Genomic DNA, 16,603 nt, shown 5'->3' on the forward strand with positions numbered 1-16,603 from the left:
CATATCTTAAACATTTCATATTAACTTAAAACACAAAAATGTATTCAATGGTCAATCTTTTGATGCAGAGCCAAACAAATCCTTTTCTTTGCGAGAGGATCCTTGGGATAAGATTCTATGTAGATCGCACAAAAAACATCTATGAGTTCCAGCTTTGATTTATGTAAAATGAGAAGTTAGACCCTTAAGAAACAATTTGAGGGCACAATCTCTTCAGATGTTATTTTCCTCAACACCTTTACTTTATAGTGCTTTTCATTAGTGACTCAATTTCAGTAAGTCTTTTTAAGAATCTGAATTTTCAATTCTAAGAAATCCACAAAAATACAGCTACAATAAGTTGGCTGTGGTGGCTCACACCATAATGCAAACACTTTAGGAAGCTGAGGCAGGAGGATATATTAAGGCCAGGAGTTCAAGACCAGTCTGGGCAACACAGCAAAACTCCTGTCTCTAAAAATAAAATAAAATATTTTTTTGAGATTTTTTTCTTACTCTGTCTCCCATGCTGTGTCACCCACAATGGAGTGCAGTGGTGTGATCTGGGTCTCACTGTGTCACTCTCGCTGGAATGCAGTGGTGTGATCAGAGCCCACTGCAGCCTCAACCTCCCAGGCTCAAGCAATCCTTCCACCTCAGCCTCCTGCATAGCTGGGACTATAGGCACACGCCACCACACTCAGCTAATTTTGAAATTTTTGGTAGAGACAGTCTCATTATGTTGTCCGGGCTGGCCTCAAACTCCTGGGCTCAAGCAATTCTCCCACCTTGGTCTTTCAAAATGTTGGGATTATAGGCGTTAGCCACCATGCAAGGCCTCTAACAAAACATTTTTTTAAAAATTAGCTGGACATGGTGGTGCACGTCGATAGTCCCAGCTATTCAAGAGACTGAGGCGAGAGGATTGCTTGAGTCCAAGAGTTCAAGGCTGCAATGAGCTATGATCATGCTACTACACATCAATCAGCCTGGGGAATGGGGCAAGACACTGTCTGTAAAACAAAACAAAACCCCCCAAAACCCAACTACAATAATAAACACAAGATCAACAGGCTGGGCATGGTGGCTTATGCCTATAATCCCAGCACTTTGGGAAGCTGAGGCGGGCAGATCACCTGAGGTCGCGAGTTCCAGACCAGCCTGGCCAACAAGATGAACCCTCATCTCTACTAAAAATACAAAAAATTAGCCAGGCGTGGTGGTGGGCACCGGTAATCCCAGCTACTTGGGAGGCTGAGACAGGAGAATCACTTGAAATCGGGAGGTGGAGGTTGCAGTGAGCCAAGATCACGCCACTGCACTCTAGCCTGGGCAACAAGAACAAAATGCCATCTCAAAAAAAAAAAAAAAAAAAACCAATATACAAGAATCAAATATATTTCTCTAGAGTAGCAATAAAAAAGATTTCAAATATTCATAGGCAGAATCCAGAATCTGTACATTAGTGTTTCACTCAAGGCCAGGTGTGGTGGCTCACGTCTATAATCCCAACTTTAGGAGGCTAGTGGGGGAGGACTGCTTCAGCCCAGGAATTTGAGACCACCCTGGGCAACATAGCAAGACTTTGTCTTCACAAAAAATAAAAAATCTAGCCAGGCATGGGAGTGTGTGCCTGTAGTCCCAGCTACTCAGGAGGCTGAGACAGGACTGCTTTAGCCCAGTAGTCCCAGGTTGCAGTGAGCTATGATCATGCCACTATACTCTAGCCTGGGTGTCAGAGTAAGATCTTGTCTTCCCCACCCCAGAACTCCATTCATCCAATTTATTTGGATGTCTATTACATACTACTACATACAAGGTGCCATTAGAGAATCTATACACACAACAGTGAGCAAAATAGTTTATGCTTTCATAAAGCTTATATTCTAGAGTAATAAACCAAATCAACAAATACATAGTGTAAGGTTGTTGTATATAGTGGTATGCACATGTTTGTTTTCATTGTAGTATAGTATTCCATAGAATATACCATAATGTGGTTATTCATTTGTCTTTTGATGGTTATTCAACTTGTTTTCAGTTTGGGATTATGGCAAATAATACTGCTGTGAAAAACTCTAGGACATTTATCCTGTTCCACTCATCAGGAGTGTATGCCTTGCCAAATTGCTGGGTCTTAAGGAACGCTTAGCATCAACTTTAATGGATAAACTAAACTGGCTTCCAAAGTAAATGGTCAATTTCCATTCTCACCACAAGGAATGAGACTTCTCCATGCTGCACATCTTTGCCAACATTTAATATTGTCAAATTTTTATTTTTTTATTTTTGTTTTTTGAGACAAGGTCTCACTCTGTCGCCCAAGCTGGAGTGCAGTGGTGCATTCTCAGCTCACTGCAACCTCTGCCTCCTGGGTTCAAGCAATTCTCTCTGCCTCAGCCTCCGAGTAGCTGGGATTACAGGCACCCGCCATGACAACACCCAGCTAATTTTTGTATTTTTAGTAGAGACAGGGTTTCGCCATGTTGGACAGGCTGGTCTCGAACTCCTGGCCTCAAGTGATTCACCCGCCTCAGCCTTCCAAAGTGCTGGGATTACCGCGTGAGCCACCAGGCCCAGCCTACAGCAGTTTTATCATGATGCCCAGGGACTGGAAAACGCCCAGATGCTCTTTAACAAGTAAAAGCACAGTATGTCCACACCATAGAATAGTACTCAGTAATAAAAAGGAACAAATTATTGATAGATGCAACAATCTGGATGATGCTTTGGAGACTTATGATGAATCTGAAATGCCAATCCAAAAAGATTACACACTGTATTATTTTGCTTATATAATATTCCAGAAATAACAAAATTATAGAAATGGAGAAAGATTAGTGGTTGTCAGGGGTTAAGAAGAGGGTAAGGGTGTGAGAGAAGTGGGTGTGGATATAAAAGGGCATCAGGAGGGATTCTTGTGTTAATAGAAATGTTCCGTATCTTGACTTTATTTGTTTACTTATTTATTTATTTTGAGACAGGGTCTCGCTCTTTCTCTCAGGCTGGAACGCAGTGGTGTGATCACAGCTCACTGTAGCTTCAACTTCCTAGGCACAAGTGATCCTCCCACCTCAGCTTCCTGAATAGCTGGGACTACAGGCATGTTCCATCATGCCTGGCTAATTTTTGTATTTTTGTAGACATAAGGTTTTGCCATGTTACCCAGGCTAGTCTTGAACTCCTGGGCTCAAGTGATCCTCTTGCCTTGGCCTCCCAAAGTTCTAAGATTATAGGCATGAGCCACTGTGTCCAGCCATGTATTTTGACTTTATTAATGTCAATTTCCTAGTTTTGATATTTTACTAAATTTTGCAAAATTACTAAATTTTCCCATTGGGGAAAACTGGGTAAAAGGTATGAGGGATCGTTCTTTATTATTTCTTTTTTTTTTTCTTTTGAGATGGAGTCTTGCTCTGTTGCCCAGGCTAGAGTGCAGTGGCACCATCTTGCCTCACTGCAAACTTCGCCTCCTGGGTTCAAGTGATTCTCCTGCCTCAGCCTCCTGAGTAGCTAGGATTACAGGTGCCCGCCACCACACCCGGCTAATTTTTGTATTTTTTAGTAGACACGGGGTTTCACCATCTCGGCCAGACTGGTCTTGAACTCCTGACCTCATGATCCACCCGCCTCGGCCTCCCAAAGTACTGGGATTACAGGCGTGAGCCACTGCGCCCAGCCCATTCTTTATTATTTCTTACACTGGCATGTGAATCTACAATTACTTCAAAATAAAAAGTTTAATTTATAAAAAAGGTAAATTCTCACCTCATACCATAAAACAAAATAAATTTGAAAGGCATTGGCTGGTAGGAGTCCTTTGTCTTTTTCTTTTAAAGTTCACAATTAACCAATATTATTTTGAAATTTGAATCTTACTTATGTTAAAAAATGTAAGTAAGTGAAAATAATATTACAACAGTATAGGAATAGACATAACAGATCAGTGGAAAAGAGAAGACTCTAACCTATATAAAAATTTAGTATGTGATAGTAGAATTATTTTTTCCTTTCATCCTTCCAATTGACTCTCCATTTCTTCTCTATTCGGGAGACTAACCTCTATGGACTGCAGCAACTGGAATTCTTACTTTCTAGTTATCAGCTGAATTTGGCCACTGGGAGCTACTGGAGGAAATCAGAAAGTGGCAGTCAGAGAATGTTTTACCTATGCTCTTTCCCTGCCGGGCCATAGCTTGGTGGTAGTATTCTGCTCCTGCAGGTCACATCTCCTGGTCAGGAGCTCTGTGCTTTACTAATCAATCTTGCTGTGTTCTGCTAAGTATTCCCTCTCCTTGTCTCTTCAGAGTTAGGAGTGGCAATCGTTTTCTGCTGTTGCTAGGTCTAAGATGCTTCACCAACCTTTGCTTGTTCCCCTTAACTTTGTCCACACCTTTGTAAATAGTCTCTTCATTAAACTTCTGACAGTTATCCTTAAGTGTGTCATCTACTTCCTGCCAGGACCCTGATACCCTTGACAAGAGGCAAAATCTGGATTGCTAGAATGGAAAGATGGCAGTGCCTTTTTAAAATAAATGTTTGGGTAATACAAAATCTCTTTTCAAAGCTATGCAATAAAGAATATGGTCTTGCCCAAAGAGAGGTTTGACCTTTGTCCCGGCTCCTATGAAATAACTTCTAAATCTTGGCAATTCCGTACCAATAGGAGTGACTGTGTTATTTATCGTGGGCTCCTTGGGCCACACCTGCAGTTTATACTAATGATGGATCCCTTGAACCACATGGTGTCAGCTCAGCTTCCAGGGAGGAAAGGGTAGGAGTCTGGGTTCAATTACATGGGCAATAAATTAAATCATACCTACATAATGAAATCTCAATTAAAAATCTGAACACTGAAGGTTGGGTGAACTTCCAGGATTGGCAGCACTCCATGCATATTGTCATACATCAATTCCAGGAGGGTATGATGTCCTGAGGATCCAAGGGGAAGCTTCACGGTTGGAACCCTCCGAGATTCTGCCATATCTCTCTCTTTCCTTGGCTAATTTTAACCTGTACCTTTGCCCTGTAATAAACTGTAATGGTGAGTATAATAGGTTTCAGGGAGTCCTGTCAGTCACTCTGGTGAATTACTGAACCTGAGGGTAGTTTTGGGAAACCTCTGAACTTGTGATTGGTGTGAGAAGTAAGGGTGGTCTTCTATGAGCTCTTCCCTCTAACCTTGTAGTTGGGCCCTAGCTCCTTGCAGTTGGGGTCAGAGGTCTTGGGCAGACTTAGTAGTCTGGAGGACTGCGCTCTTAACCTCATAGATTGGCTAATTCCAGGCAAAAGTGCAAAAAAAGTAAGTAACAAAAAATATAAATTGAGATTAATTTTCCAAATTAATACATTTTTCCTGCATTTGTGTTTATATAATTTAAATTCTTTGACTTACCTGAGGGTCTACTAACCACCCATGGTACAAAGGAATATCAAGAAGATCAAATACTATGCATTCTGGTGTATATTCAAACACTCGAACACCAGTGAATCTTACATTTACATCCAGGCCTGTCTGTAGTTTGTGCAGAATTGCCATGGCATCACTCATATTCTGAAAATAGAAAAGGGGAAAGTTCTAATTCAGAAACATCAAAACACGAACAAAAAAGATATTCAAGTACAAGTACATTTACTTTTAATTTTCCATTTTATCCAATAAATTCAATTCAACATATTTTTATTATTGAGTATCTACTATGTGTCAGGCACTAATTGGAGTTTGAAAGATATAACAATGAATAAAACAGACACTGAGGTGGGCGGATCACTTGAGGTCAGGAGTTTGAGACCAGCCTGGCCCACAGGGTGAAACCCTGTCACTAAAAATACAAAAATTAGCTGGGCGTGGTGGCATGTGCCTGTAGTCCCAGCTACTTGGGAGGCTGAGGTGGGAGGATCACTTGAACCCAGGAGGTGGAGGTTGCAGTGAGCTGAGATTGTGCCACTGCATTCCAGCCTGGGCAACTGAGTGAGACTCAGTCTCAAAAAAACAAAACAAAACAAAACAAGACAAAGTTCATGCTCTTATGCAACTAATATTCTATTGAGAGAGATAAACATGTATATATATAAAAGAATGTCAAGTATTAGTAAGAAAAACTGAGCAAGAAGAGGTTGTAGAAAGTAGGAGAAATGAAGGACCTATGTTAGACCAGAAAGTCTAAAGTCAAATGTTTTTAAAGTCAAAGAGGAAGGCCTCTTCTACTGTTGAATCTAAAATAATTGAAAGTAGGATCTTGAAGAGATACTTGTACACCCATGCTCATTGCAACATTATTCGTAATTCTTTATCTATTCTTAGTTACAACTGACAAATGAATACAGAAAATGAGGTATATACATACAATGGAATATTATTCAGCCTTAAAAAAAGAAGGAAATCCTGTCATATGCTACAACCTGGATGAACCTTGAGGACATCTTGTTGAGTGAAATAAGCCAGTCACAAAAGTAAAAATACTGTATGATTCTACTTATATGAGATATTTAGAGTCATCAAAACCATAAAAACAGAAAGTAGAATGGTTGTTTCCAGGGGATTGGAGCAAGTGGGAAAGGGGAGTTGTTTGATGGATATAGGGTCTCACTTTGCTGCTCAGGCTAGAGTGCAGTGGTGTGATCATGGCTCACCACAGCCTCAAACTCCTGGGCTCAGGTGATCCTCCCACCTCAGCCTCCCATGTAGCTGGGGCTACAGGTACACGCTACCATGCCCAGCTAATGTTTTTGATATTTTGTAGAGATGGGCTCTTACTATGTTACCCAGGCTGGTCTTGAATTTCTTAGCTCAAGTGATTTTCCACCTCATCCTCTCAAAGTACTGGGATTACAGACACAAGCCACCATGCCTGGCAAGTTTCAGTTTTAAAGATGAAAAAGTGGCCGAGTGTGGTGGCTCACACCTGTAATCCCAGCACTTTGGGAGGCTGAGGTGGGTGGATCACGAGGTCAGGAGATCAAGACCATCCTGGCTAACACGGTGAAACCTCGTCTCTACTAAAAATACAAAAAATTAGCTGGGCATGGTAGGAGGCAACTGTAGTCCCAGCTACTTAGGAGGTTGAGGCAGGAGAATGATGTGAACCCGGCAGGCGGAGCTTGCAGTGAGCCAAGATTGCGCCACTGCACCTCCAGCCTGGGCGACAGAGCAAGACTCCGCCTCAAAAAAAAAAAAAAAAAAAAAAAGGATATATTTTATATTGTGTGGTTTCTAACACAATTAAAAAACACAGAAATGAGCTATCAAGCCATGAAAAGACACAGAGAAAACTTAAATGCATATTAGTAAAAAAACAAGCTAATCTGAAAAGGCTACATACTGTGTAATTCCAAATGACATTCTGGAAAGGGCAAGACTATAGAGACAGTAAAAAAGATCGGTGGTTGCCAAGGATTAAGTGAAGGGAGGAGTGAATAGGCAGAGTACAGAGAATTTTTAGGACAGTGAGACTATTCTGTATGATACTGTAATGATTGATACGCATCATTATACATTTTTCAAAATCCATAGAATATACAAAACCAAGAAAGAGTAAATTATAGACTCTTGGTGATAATAATGTGTCACTGCAGGTTTATCAATAATAAATGAACCACTCTGGTGCAGGATGTTGATAGTGGGGGAAGCTGTGTGTGTGGGGTTAGGAGGAACAGTATAGAAATTCTCAGTACTTTCCATACTCAATTTTACAGTGAATGCACTGAAAAGGAAGGAAGGATGGAAGGAAGGGAGGGAGGGAGTGAGGGAGAGAGAGAGGAAGGGAGGGAGGGAGGGGAGTGGGGAATGTAAATGGGAGAGGAAAGAAGGAGAGGGAGGTGAGGGAGACAGGCCTCTTTGAAAATGACACTAGAATAGAGACCACAGTGAGCACTGACTCTTAGGAAGCTCTGGACAAAGAGCATTCCAGACAAAGTAGACATCAGTGCAAAAACAAGTTTATTACTGTGTCCGTGGAATAGCATGGGGCCCAGTGTGGCTGGGACAAAATAAAAATGAAAAATTGTAGGAGATGAAGTCTAAGAGACAGGCAGAGGCTGGATCACAAAGACTTGTTTGTCAAATTAAGGAGTCATTCTGTCCACATCAGTTTTCTCAATAAATGTAGTCATATACATCTGGAATAAAGACTATTTTTAAATGCTTTTCTAAGCATGTTAACACATTAAATATGGACATATGTATAGAAAGTACACTTGAAAGAATAAAGAAAAACCGATACATAAAATTTAACACTTTTACTGAATCCTTACTGCTAATCAGACACTGTACAAGATACTAAAGACACAGAATATGAACAGTAGACTACAGTCTATAGAGGGGTTTGATAATAAAAAGGGTGAAAATGAAGGAAATCTTCTTATATTAAAACTAGGATTCTCTTTCAAATTTGAAAAAGACAAATTTAGGTTACAAAAACAAAGTTCTGTTTTATGAAATAATTCATAAAATTCCATTCTAACAGACTGTACAGACTGTAAACAGGAATCATTCAAATGTTTTAAATTCATGAATGATACATTTATAATAGGATAACATTGTTATACTGCAGTCTTTTACCTTTGTCAGTTTCATCTCTTCCTACTATGTATGTTTCCCCCAAACAATGTATTTTCTCTACCTTCCCAAAAATTGAACCCTTAAAAACAATCAGCTTACATTTTTTGCCTTCAGTGTTTTCGAACTTTTCTTAAATCTACAGCAATGATGAATCTGAAAAAATACTAACAATAGCAATCTAAGAATTATAGTTTTACAATCACCAGATTTTCCTCTATTTTTGTAAATTCTTGGTTGTCAACCACCCAAATTCCTTCAGGGGCAATATGATTTCTAATTGCTCTGGGTTCAGGCTTATTCCTTCGTATATTTGCTACAATTATTCCACCTTATTTAGTATTAAAACAACTGAGTTAACACCATTTGATATCTTCATAAAGATTACTAAAACTGATGAAAGAGGCCAGTCACAGTGGCTCATGCCTGTAATCCCAGCACTTTGGGAGGCTGAGGTGAGCAGATCACTTGAGCCCAGGAGTTTGAGGCTGCAGTGAGCCACGACAGCACCACAGCAATCCAGACCATGTGACAGAGTGACAGACCCCGCCTCAAAAAAAAAAAAAAGGCTGGCACGGTGGCTCACTCCTACAATCCCAGGCAGGCAGATCACTTGAGGCCAGGAGTTTGAGACCAGTCAGGCCAACATGGTGAAATGCCATCTATACTAAAAACAAAAAAATTAGCCAGGAGTGGTGGCACGTCTGTAATCCCAGCTAATTGGGAGGCTGAGGCATGAGAATCCCTTGAACCTTAAAGGCAGAAGTTGTACTGAGCTGAGATCGTGCCACTGCACTCCAGCCTGTACAACAGAGGGAGACTGTCTTTGTTTTTTTGAGATGGAGTCTTGCTCTGTTGCCCAGGCTGGAGTGCAGTGGCGTGATCTTGGCTCACTGCAACCTACACCTCCTGGGTTCAAGGGTTTCTTCTGTCTCAGCTTCTCAAGTAGCTGGGACCACAGGCGCATGCCACCACGCCCAGCTAACTTTTTGTATTTTTAGTAAAGATGAAGTTTCACCTGTTAGCCAGGATGGTCTCGATCTCCAGACCTGTGATCCCCCCGCCTCAGCCTCCCAAAGTGCTGGGATTACAGGCGTGTGCCACTGTGCCCGGCCGAGACTCTGTCTTAATAAAAAACAACAACTGATAAATTAAACAAACTTATTTTAAAAGGGTTTTAAACTCTTGGGTAAGTATTTTACCACTTTGTTCCTAATTCCAAATTATACTTAATATTATAAAATACAAATGTGAGCTATGGTTGCTTGCCTTACAAGAAGGGAGTACTACTGGAAACTTTAAGGCAGTGGTTAAACTGTTTCTTAGAACTCTTTTCAAAGGAAATTTTAACATGGTCAAATATTTTAAATTTATTTATTTATTTTTATTTTTTTATTTTTTTTGAGGCAGAGTTTCACTCTTGTTGTCCAGGCTGGATTGCAATGGCACGATCTCGGCTCACCACAACCTCCGCCTCCTAGGTTCAAGCAATTCTCCTGCCTTAGCCTCCCTAGTAGCTGGGATTATAGGCATGTGCCACCAGATCCAGCTAATTTTGTATTTTTAGTAGAGACGGGGTTTCTCCATGTTGGTCAGGCTGGTCTCGAATTCCCGACCTCAGGTGATCCACCCGCCTCAGCCTCCCAAAGTGCTGGGATTACAGGCATGAGCCACTGCGCCCGGCCTAAATTTAAATACAAAATATATTTTAAGAATATATTTGCACTCATTAAAAATTTGTTATGAACACAGACACATCATGTTTTCTTGTACTGTCAGTATATTATTAGACAAAACTGGAAAAAATAGGCTCTTTGCTTACATTACAACTTCTGGTAAAGAGTTTTAATTGGGAATATTGCAGCTCTGTGTTGGTCTTTCTAAAATTAGATTTGAAGAGGTCTGCTCAAGTAAAATTACACAAAAAAGAACACTATTACATCACACTTGTGGAACATTACACATTAGCTCAGACTGAGCCCAGCCATATAAGCTTGACATACACTATTTTCAAAACTAACGGTAATGTAATTATAGCACCTTAGAGTTTCAGTGTTTATTTTAAAAGCAGGGTACTTTTTGCCTGATATGTTTATGAGAAATGCAAGCAGTTGTTAGATATCCTTTGTTTCAACTTTGAGCCAATATTTCCAATCTCTCTTTAAGAATCCTGATCAGTGTAATGGGAATGTATTCTAAGACTGCAAGATGGACTTAAACCAAATGCTGATAACATTTGCAAGCATTTTTATTTTTCTTTCTTTCTTAATTTTTTGATATACAGTCTTCCTATATCACACCCAGATTGCTCTTGAACTCTTAGGCTCTAGTAATCCTCCTCCCTTAGTCTCCTGAGTACCTGGAATTACAGCTGCGAACCACTGTGACTGGCTGCAAACAGTTTTCTTTGCTTTCCTTTTTTTTTTTTTTTTGTAACAGGGTCTCACTCGGTTGTCCAGGCTGGAATGTAGTGGTGTGATCTTGGCTCACAGCAACCTCTGCCTCCTGGAAGGGATCCTCTGACCTCAGCCTCCCAAGTAGCTGGGACTATGGGCGTGTGCCACAATGCCCAGCCAGTGTTTTGTATTTTTTGTAGAGATAGGGTTTTGCCATGTTGCCCAGGCTGGTCTCACTCTTGGGCTCAAGCGATCCACCTGCCTTGGCCTCCCAAAGTGCTGGGATTACAGGCATGAGCCACCATGCCTGGTGCCTGCAAACACGAAAATTAAGATTTTCTCATTTCAATCAAGATTTTCTCAGGATTAGGCAACGAAAGTAAGATGAATTTGGAGGTTGATATCAGACTGCAACTATCATTCACAGTCCCTAATTTTAACTTTTTAATCAAAATAGCTTCATGATTTCAGTAAGAAATGATATAAATTTCATAAATACATGATATAAATTGAACCACTTTATACTTATCATGTACTGGTTTTATATACTGGAAGGTGGATAAGATTTCATTTGAAAAGAGGTTTCTATTGCTAAAAATGTTTAAATATCACTGTTTTAAGGTACAAATTCCCCTGATAAAATTTAAATGACTTGGCCGGGCGCGGTGGCTCAAGCCTGTAATCCCAGCACTTTGGGAGGCCGAGACGGGCGGATCACAAGGTCAGGAGATCGAGACCATCCTGGCGAACACGGTGAAACCCCGTCTCTACTAAAAAAATACAAAAAACTAGCCGGGCGAGGTGGCGGGCACCTGTAGTCCCAGCTACACAGGAGGCTGAGGCAGGAGAATGGCGTAAACCCGGGAGGCGGAGCTTGCAGTGAGCTGAGATCCGGCCACTGCGCTCCAGCCCCGGCGACAGAGCGAGACTCCGTCTCAAAAAAAAAAAAAAAAAAAAAAAAAAGGCCAGGCGCGGTGGCTCAAGCCTGTAATCCCAGCACTTTGGGAGGCCGAGACGGGCGGATCACAAGGTCAGGAGATCGAGACCATCCTGGCTAACACGGTGAAACCTCGTCTCTACTAAAAAAAAAATACAAAAAAAACTAGCCGGGCGAGGTGGCGGGCGCCTGTGGTCCCAGCTACTCGGGAGGCTGAGGCAGGAGAATGGCGTGAACCCGGGAGGCGGAGCTTGCAGTGAGCTGAGATCCGGCCACAGCACTCCAGCCTGGGCGACAGAGCGAGACTCAGTCTCAAAAAAAAAAAAAAAAAAAAAAAAAAAAAATTTAAATGACTTAGAATACAAATTTGGCTTTAGCTGTAGATTTCCTTTCTTCTCCTTCTCCTTTTTTTTTTTTTTTTTTGAAAAGGAGTCTCGCTCTGTTGCCCAGGCTGGAGTGCAGTGGTGTTATCTCGGCTCACTGCAAGCTCTGCCTCCCGGGTTCACGCCATTCTCCTGCCTCAGCCTCCCGAGTAGCTAGGACTACAGGCACCCGCCACCATGCCCGGCTAATTTTTTGTATTTTTTTTTAGTGGAGATGGGGTTTCACCATGTTAGCCAGGATGGTCTCGATCTCCTGACCTTGAGATCCGCCTGCCTTGGCCTACCAAAGTGCTGGGATTATAGGCGTGAGCCACCGCCCCCGGCCTCTTATTATTATTTTTTGAGGCAGAATCTCCCTCTGCTGCCCAGGATGGAGTGCAGTGATGCAATCTCGGCTCACTGCAATCTCTGCCTCCCTGGTTCAAGCATTTCTCATGCCTCAACCTCCTGAGTAGCCGGGACTACAGGTACGCGCCGTTACACCCAGCCAATTTTTGTATTTTTAGTAGAGATGGGGTTTTGCCATGTTGGACAGCTGGTCTCAAACACTTGAGAGTGACCCACCCACCTTGGCCTCCCAAAGTGTTGGGATTACAGAGCCACAGCATCTGGCCTAGATTTCGTATCTTATGATATGATGCAACGTAAGTTGTTGATTCTTCTTCTTTTTTTTTTTTTTTTTTTTTAATGAGACAGAGTCTCGCTCTGTCACCAGGCTGGAGTATAGTGGCGGGATTCCAGCTTGCTGCAACCTCCTCCTTCTGAGTTCAAGTGATTCTGCGGCCTCAGCCTCACGAGTAGCTGGGACTACAGGCGCGCACCACCCTGCCCAGCTAATTTTTTTTGTATTTTTAGTAGAGATGGGGTTTCACCGTGTTGGCAAGGATGGTCTCCATCTTCTGACCTTGTGAATTGCCCGCCTGGGCCTCCCAAAGTGCTGGGATTACAGGCGTGAGCCACCACGCCCAGCCAACTTGTTGATTTTTCAAATTCTATAGGACTAGATTATCTGAACATTAAATTCAAGAAATTTTTCAAGACTGAAATGAGTTATGCTTTCTTTTTGCAAATTTGATACTGGTGAAAGTATGTTAAAATGGTTGCTTTGAAAGTAAACGTGAAGGTTCCAACGATGTCTCTTTCTTCCCTGGCTGATACTTCCTTCCACTCTAAGAAGCCAATTCCTTCTTGCCTTTGCCAAGTAAAGGAAGAATACTGACGAAAATAAAACTCCGCTGGCTTTTTTCCAGCACCAATAATTTTGAGCCTAGTGATACCTCCTACAATGCAGAACAGGATCTCTAAAGAACATGTCAAGGAATGTGGATACTGAAACTATCAAATAGCAAAACTTGCCCTAATGACATTCCATATACATCATTTGTTCAACTCTCTCCTGAACATAACTTAATTACAAAATATAAATAAAACTAGGAAAGATACATCAATGACAAATTCACCTGGAAGTCAGTTTTTCAAGAAAAACACTAGGTTTGATCCGTCATGGAATGAGAAAAAAAAAGGAAAAATATTGAGGAAAAAAATGAGAAGAAAAAGGAAAAAAAAAAAGAGAAAAAAAGGAAAAAATCTGGCTGTGAGCTAAAAATGGATTTTATATTTTTAAAGAGGTATAAAAAAAGAAAACAAAGAATATGTAATAGAGATTGACCACATGTGGCCTGCAAAGTCTAAAGTGTTTACTATCTAATCCTTTATAGAAAAATGCTGCCAGCTACTAATAGAGACCAATGTATATATTTAAACTTTCAAATTATATACTTTATATACTTTAACAAAAATTGTGTTTATTACCTGTTCATAATTTAAACGTTGAATTTCTGAAATTTCTTTTGGCTTTGCATCAAGCATGTAATCTCCTGTAAAAAAAAGAATTGTAAAATTGCCTTTTAAAAACTTTTTTTTCTGATTACAAAAGTAATAGATCTTAATTATAAATGTTAAAACACTGTAGTTATAGCTAACATATAAAGTTGACTCACCAATCCTACCCAGAGAGAATCAATGTTAACTTTTCCTATCACCTCAAATATTTTTTCAGTGTATATACTATAGTGCTTTTGAACTTTTTACTTCCATTTTATAATATATTTCAGCAGCATTCCACGTTACTATGTATAAAGGTCCGAAAGGTTGTACCAAATTTCATTGCTGTCAACAATATAACTATTTCTGATTACCTCACCAACAATGGGTATTATCAGTCTTCTAAATGTTTGCAACCCTGAGAAGTAAAAAAAAAAAATTTAGCATCTGGCCGGTTTGGGTGGCTCATGCCTGTAATCCCAGCACTTTGGGAGGCTGAGGTGGGTGGATCACCTGAGGTCAGGAGTTCAGCCTGGCCAACATGGTGAAACCCCAACTCTACTAAAAATACAAAAATTAGCCGGGCGTGGTGGCGGGCACCTGTAATCCCAGCTACTTGGGAGGCTGAGGCAGGAGAATCGCTTGAACCTGGGAGGCGGAGGTTGCAGTGAGCTGAGATCGCGCCACTGTGCTCCAGCCTGGGCAACCGAGTGAGACTCTGTCCCAAAAAAAAATTTTTTTTTTTTTTGCATTTAAAAAGATGGTATTTTTATATATGAGTTTTTATTTGGTATCACCTTTTAAATATATGTATAACCTTGGCCGGGCGCGGTGGCTCAAGCCTGTAATCCCAGCACTTTGGGAGGCCGAGGCGGGCGGATCACAAGGTCAGGAGATCGAGACCACAGTGAAACCCCGTCTCTACTAAAAATACAAAAAATTAGCCGGGCGCGGTGGCGGGCGCCTGTAGTCCCAGCTACTCAGGAGGCTGAGGCAGGAGAATGGTGGGAACCCGGGAGGCGGAGCTTGCAGTGAGCTGAGATCGCGCCACTGCACTCCAGCCTGGGCGACAGCGTGAGACTCCGTCTCAAAAAAAAAAAAAAAAAAAAAAAAAAAAAATATATATATATATATATATATATATATATATATATGTATAACCTTTTGGTATACGTGGCAACTTTTTAATATATGTAGAACCTTCTAAAAATATGGATCACAATTTTATACTTTTAAATCTATGTATTATCTTTCAAATTATGTATTAACTGTATGTACATACTTTTTTCCTTTGAATTATCTACCTATATAATTTTTTTTTTCTTTTTTTTTTTTAAGAGATGGGGTTTCGCCATGTTGCAGCATCCCAAAGTGTTGGGATCACAGGCATGAGCCACTGTGCCTGGCTTATCTTTTCTTATTGAACTGTAAAAGCTAAACTGGGCTGGGCATGGTGGCTCATGCCTATAATCCCAGTGCTTTGGGAGGCCAAGGAGGGTGGATCACTTGAGGTTAGGAGTTCAAGACCAGCCTGGCCAATTATGGTGAAACCCTGTTTCTACTAAAAATACAAAAATTAGCCAGGCGTGGTGTTGTGCACCTGTAGTCCCAACTACTCAGGAGGCTGAGGCAGGAGAATTGCTTGAACCCAGGAAGTGGAGGTTGCAGTGAGCCAAGATCGCGCCATTGTACTCCAGCCTGGGTGATGGAGCCAGACTCTGTCTCAAAAACAAAAACAAATTTTATTTTTTAAAAATCTTGTCAACTGGTTAATCTGTCTCTACCCTTCCAGACAACTAGTTAACTGATTTTTTGTGAGATCTAGACTTAGTGACGTAACTGAGACTGCACATTTTAGAAGACTTTTTTTTTTTTGAGACGGAGTCTTACTCTGTTGCCCAGGCTGGAGTGCAGTGGCGTGATCACAACTTGCTGCAATCTTAACCTCCCTAGGCTCAGGTGATCCTCCCACCTCAGCTTCCTGAGTAGCGGGGACTACAGGCATGTACCACCACACCTGGCTAATCGTTTAAAAAAATAAATAAATAAATAAAGCTAAACTGGATGCAGAAAAATGAGCAAAACTTGGAAAGGCAATGGGAGAAAAAGCATCTTTTGAGGGGAAGAATGAATGGAGAAAACACATATAAGAAAGATCATGTCACATGGACAACTTATAAGAAGATTTAATACAAAAGATTTATATTGTAAAGTAGTGGCAAACACGGTTGAATGAGTAAACTTGAACAGATTTTAGAAAATCCTAAATAATATGCTGATAAGTTTGGCTGACTGTAAAAGATCACACGGATCTTTATACTATATTAAGTAGAGAAGTGAAGGATGAAATTGATGCTTTAGGAAAAGCACACTGATATGTAGGCTAATTTAGAGAACAAAGAATGATACAGTCTGCAGGTAAATCAGGTTGTGAAGTATCAGTATACAGAAACAGAATCAAGGAAAGAATTAATATAACCTTGCTACTAATGGGATATTTTAGATAAACAGAAAACAAGAAACCAAA

General features: G+C 40.8%; 1 protein-coding gene across 2 annotated transcripts in view; it reads right to left on the reverse strand.

Moving 5' to 3' along the window:
* Positions 1-16,603, reverse strand: part of MINDY2 (MINDY lysine 48 deubiquitinase 2) — an 83,474-nt gene that overhangs the window by 36,661 nt on the left and 30,210 nt on the right. For both annotated transcript variants that reach the window (XM_071066782.1, XM_071066781.1), the window contains exons 3-4: positions 14,065-14,129; positions 5,375-5,533 (exon numbers count right to left, since the gene is read on the reverse strand). In XM_071066782.1, coding sequence (XP_070922883.1) covers positions 5,375-5,533; positions 14,065-14,129 — 224 coding nt within the window. The remainder of the gene's footprint in view (positions 1-5,374; positions 5,534-14,064; positions 14,130-16,603) is intronic.

The sequence above is a fragment of the Macaca nemestrina genome, chromosome 7, assembly GCF_043159975.1.
Source record: "Macaca nemestrina isolate mMacNem1 chromosome 7, mMacNem.hap1, whole genome shotgun sequence".
NCBI lineage: Eukaryota > Metazoa > Chordata > Mammalia > Primates > Cercopithecidae > Macaca > Macaca nemestrina.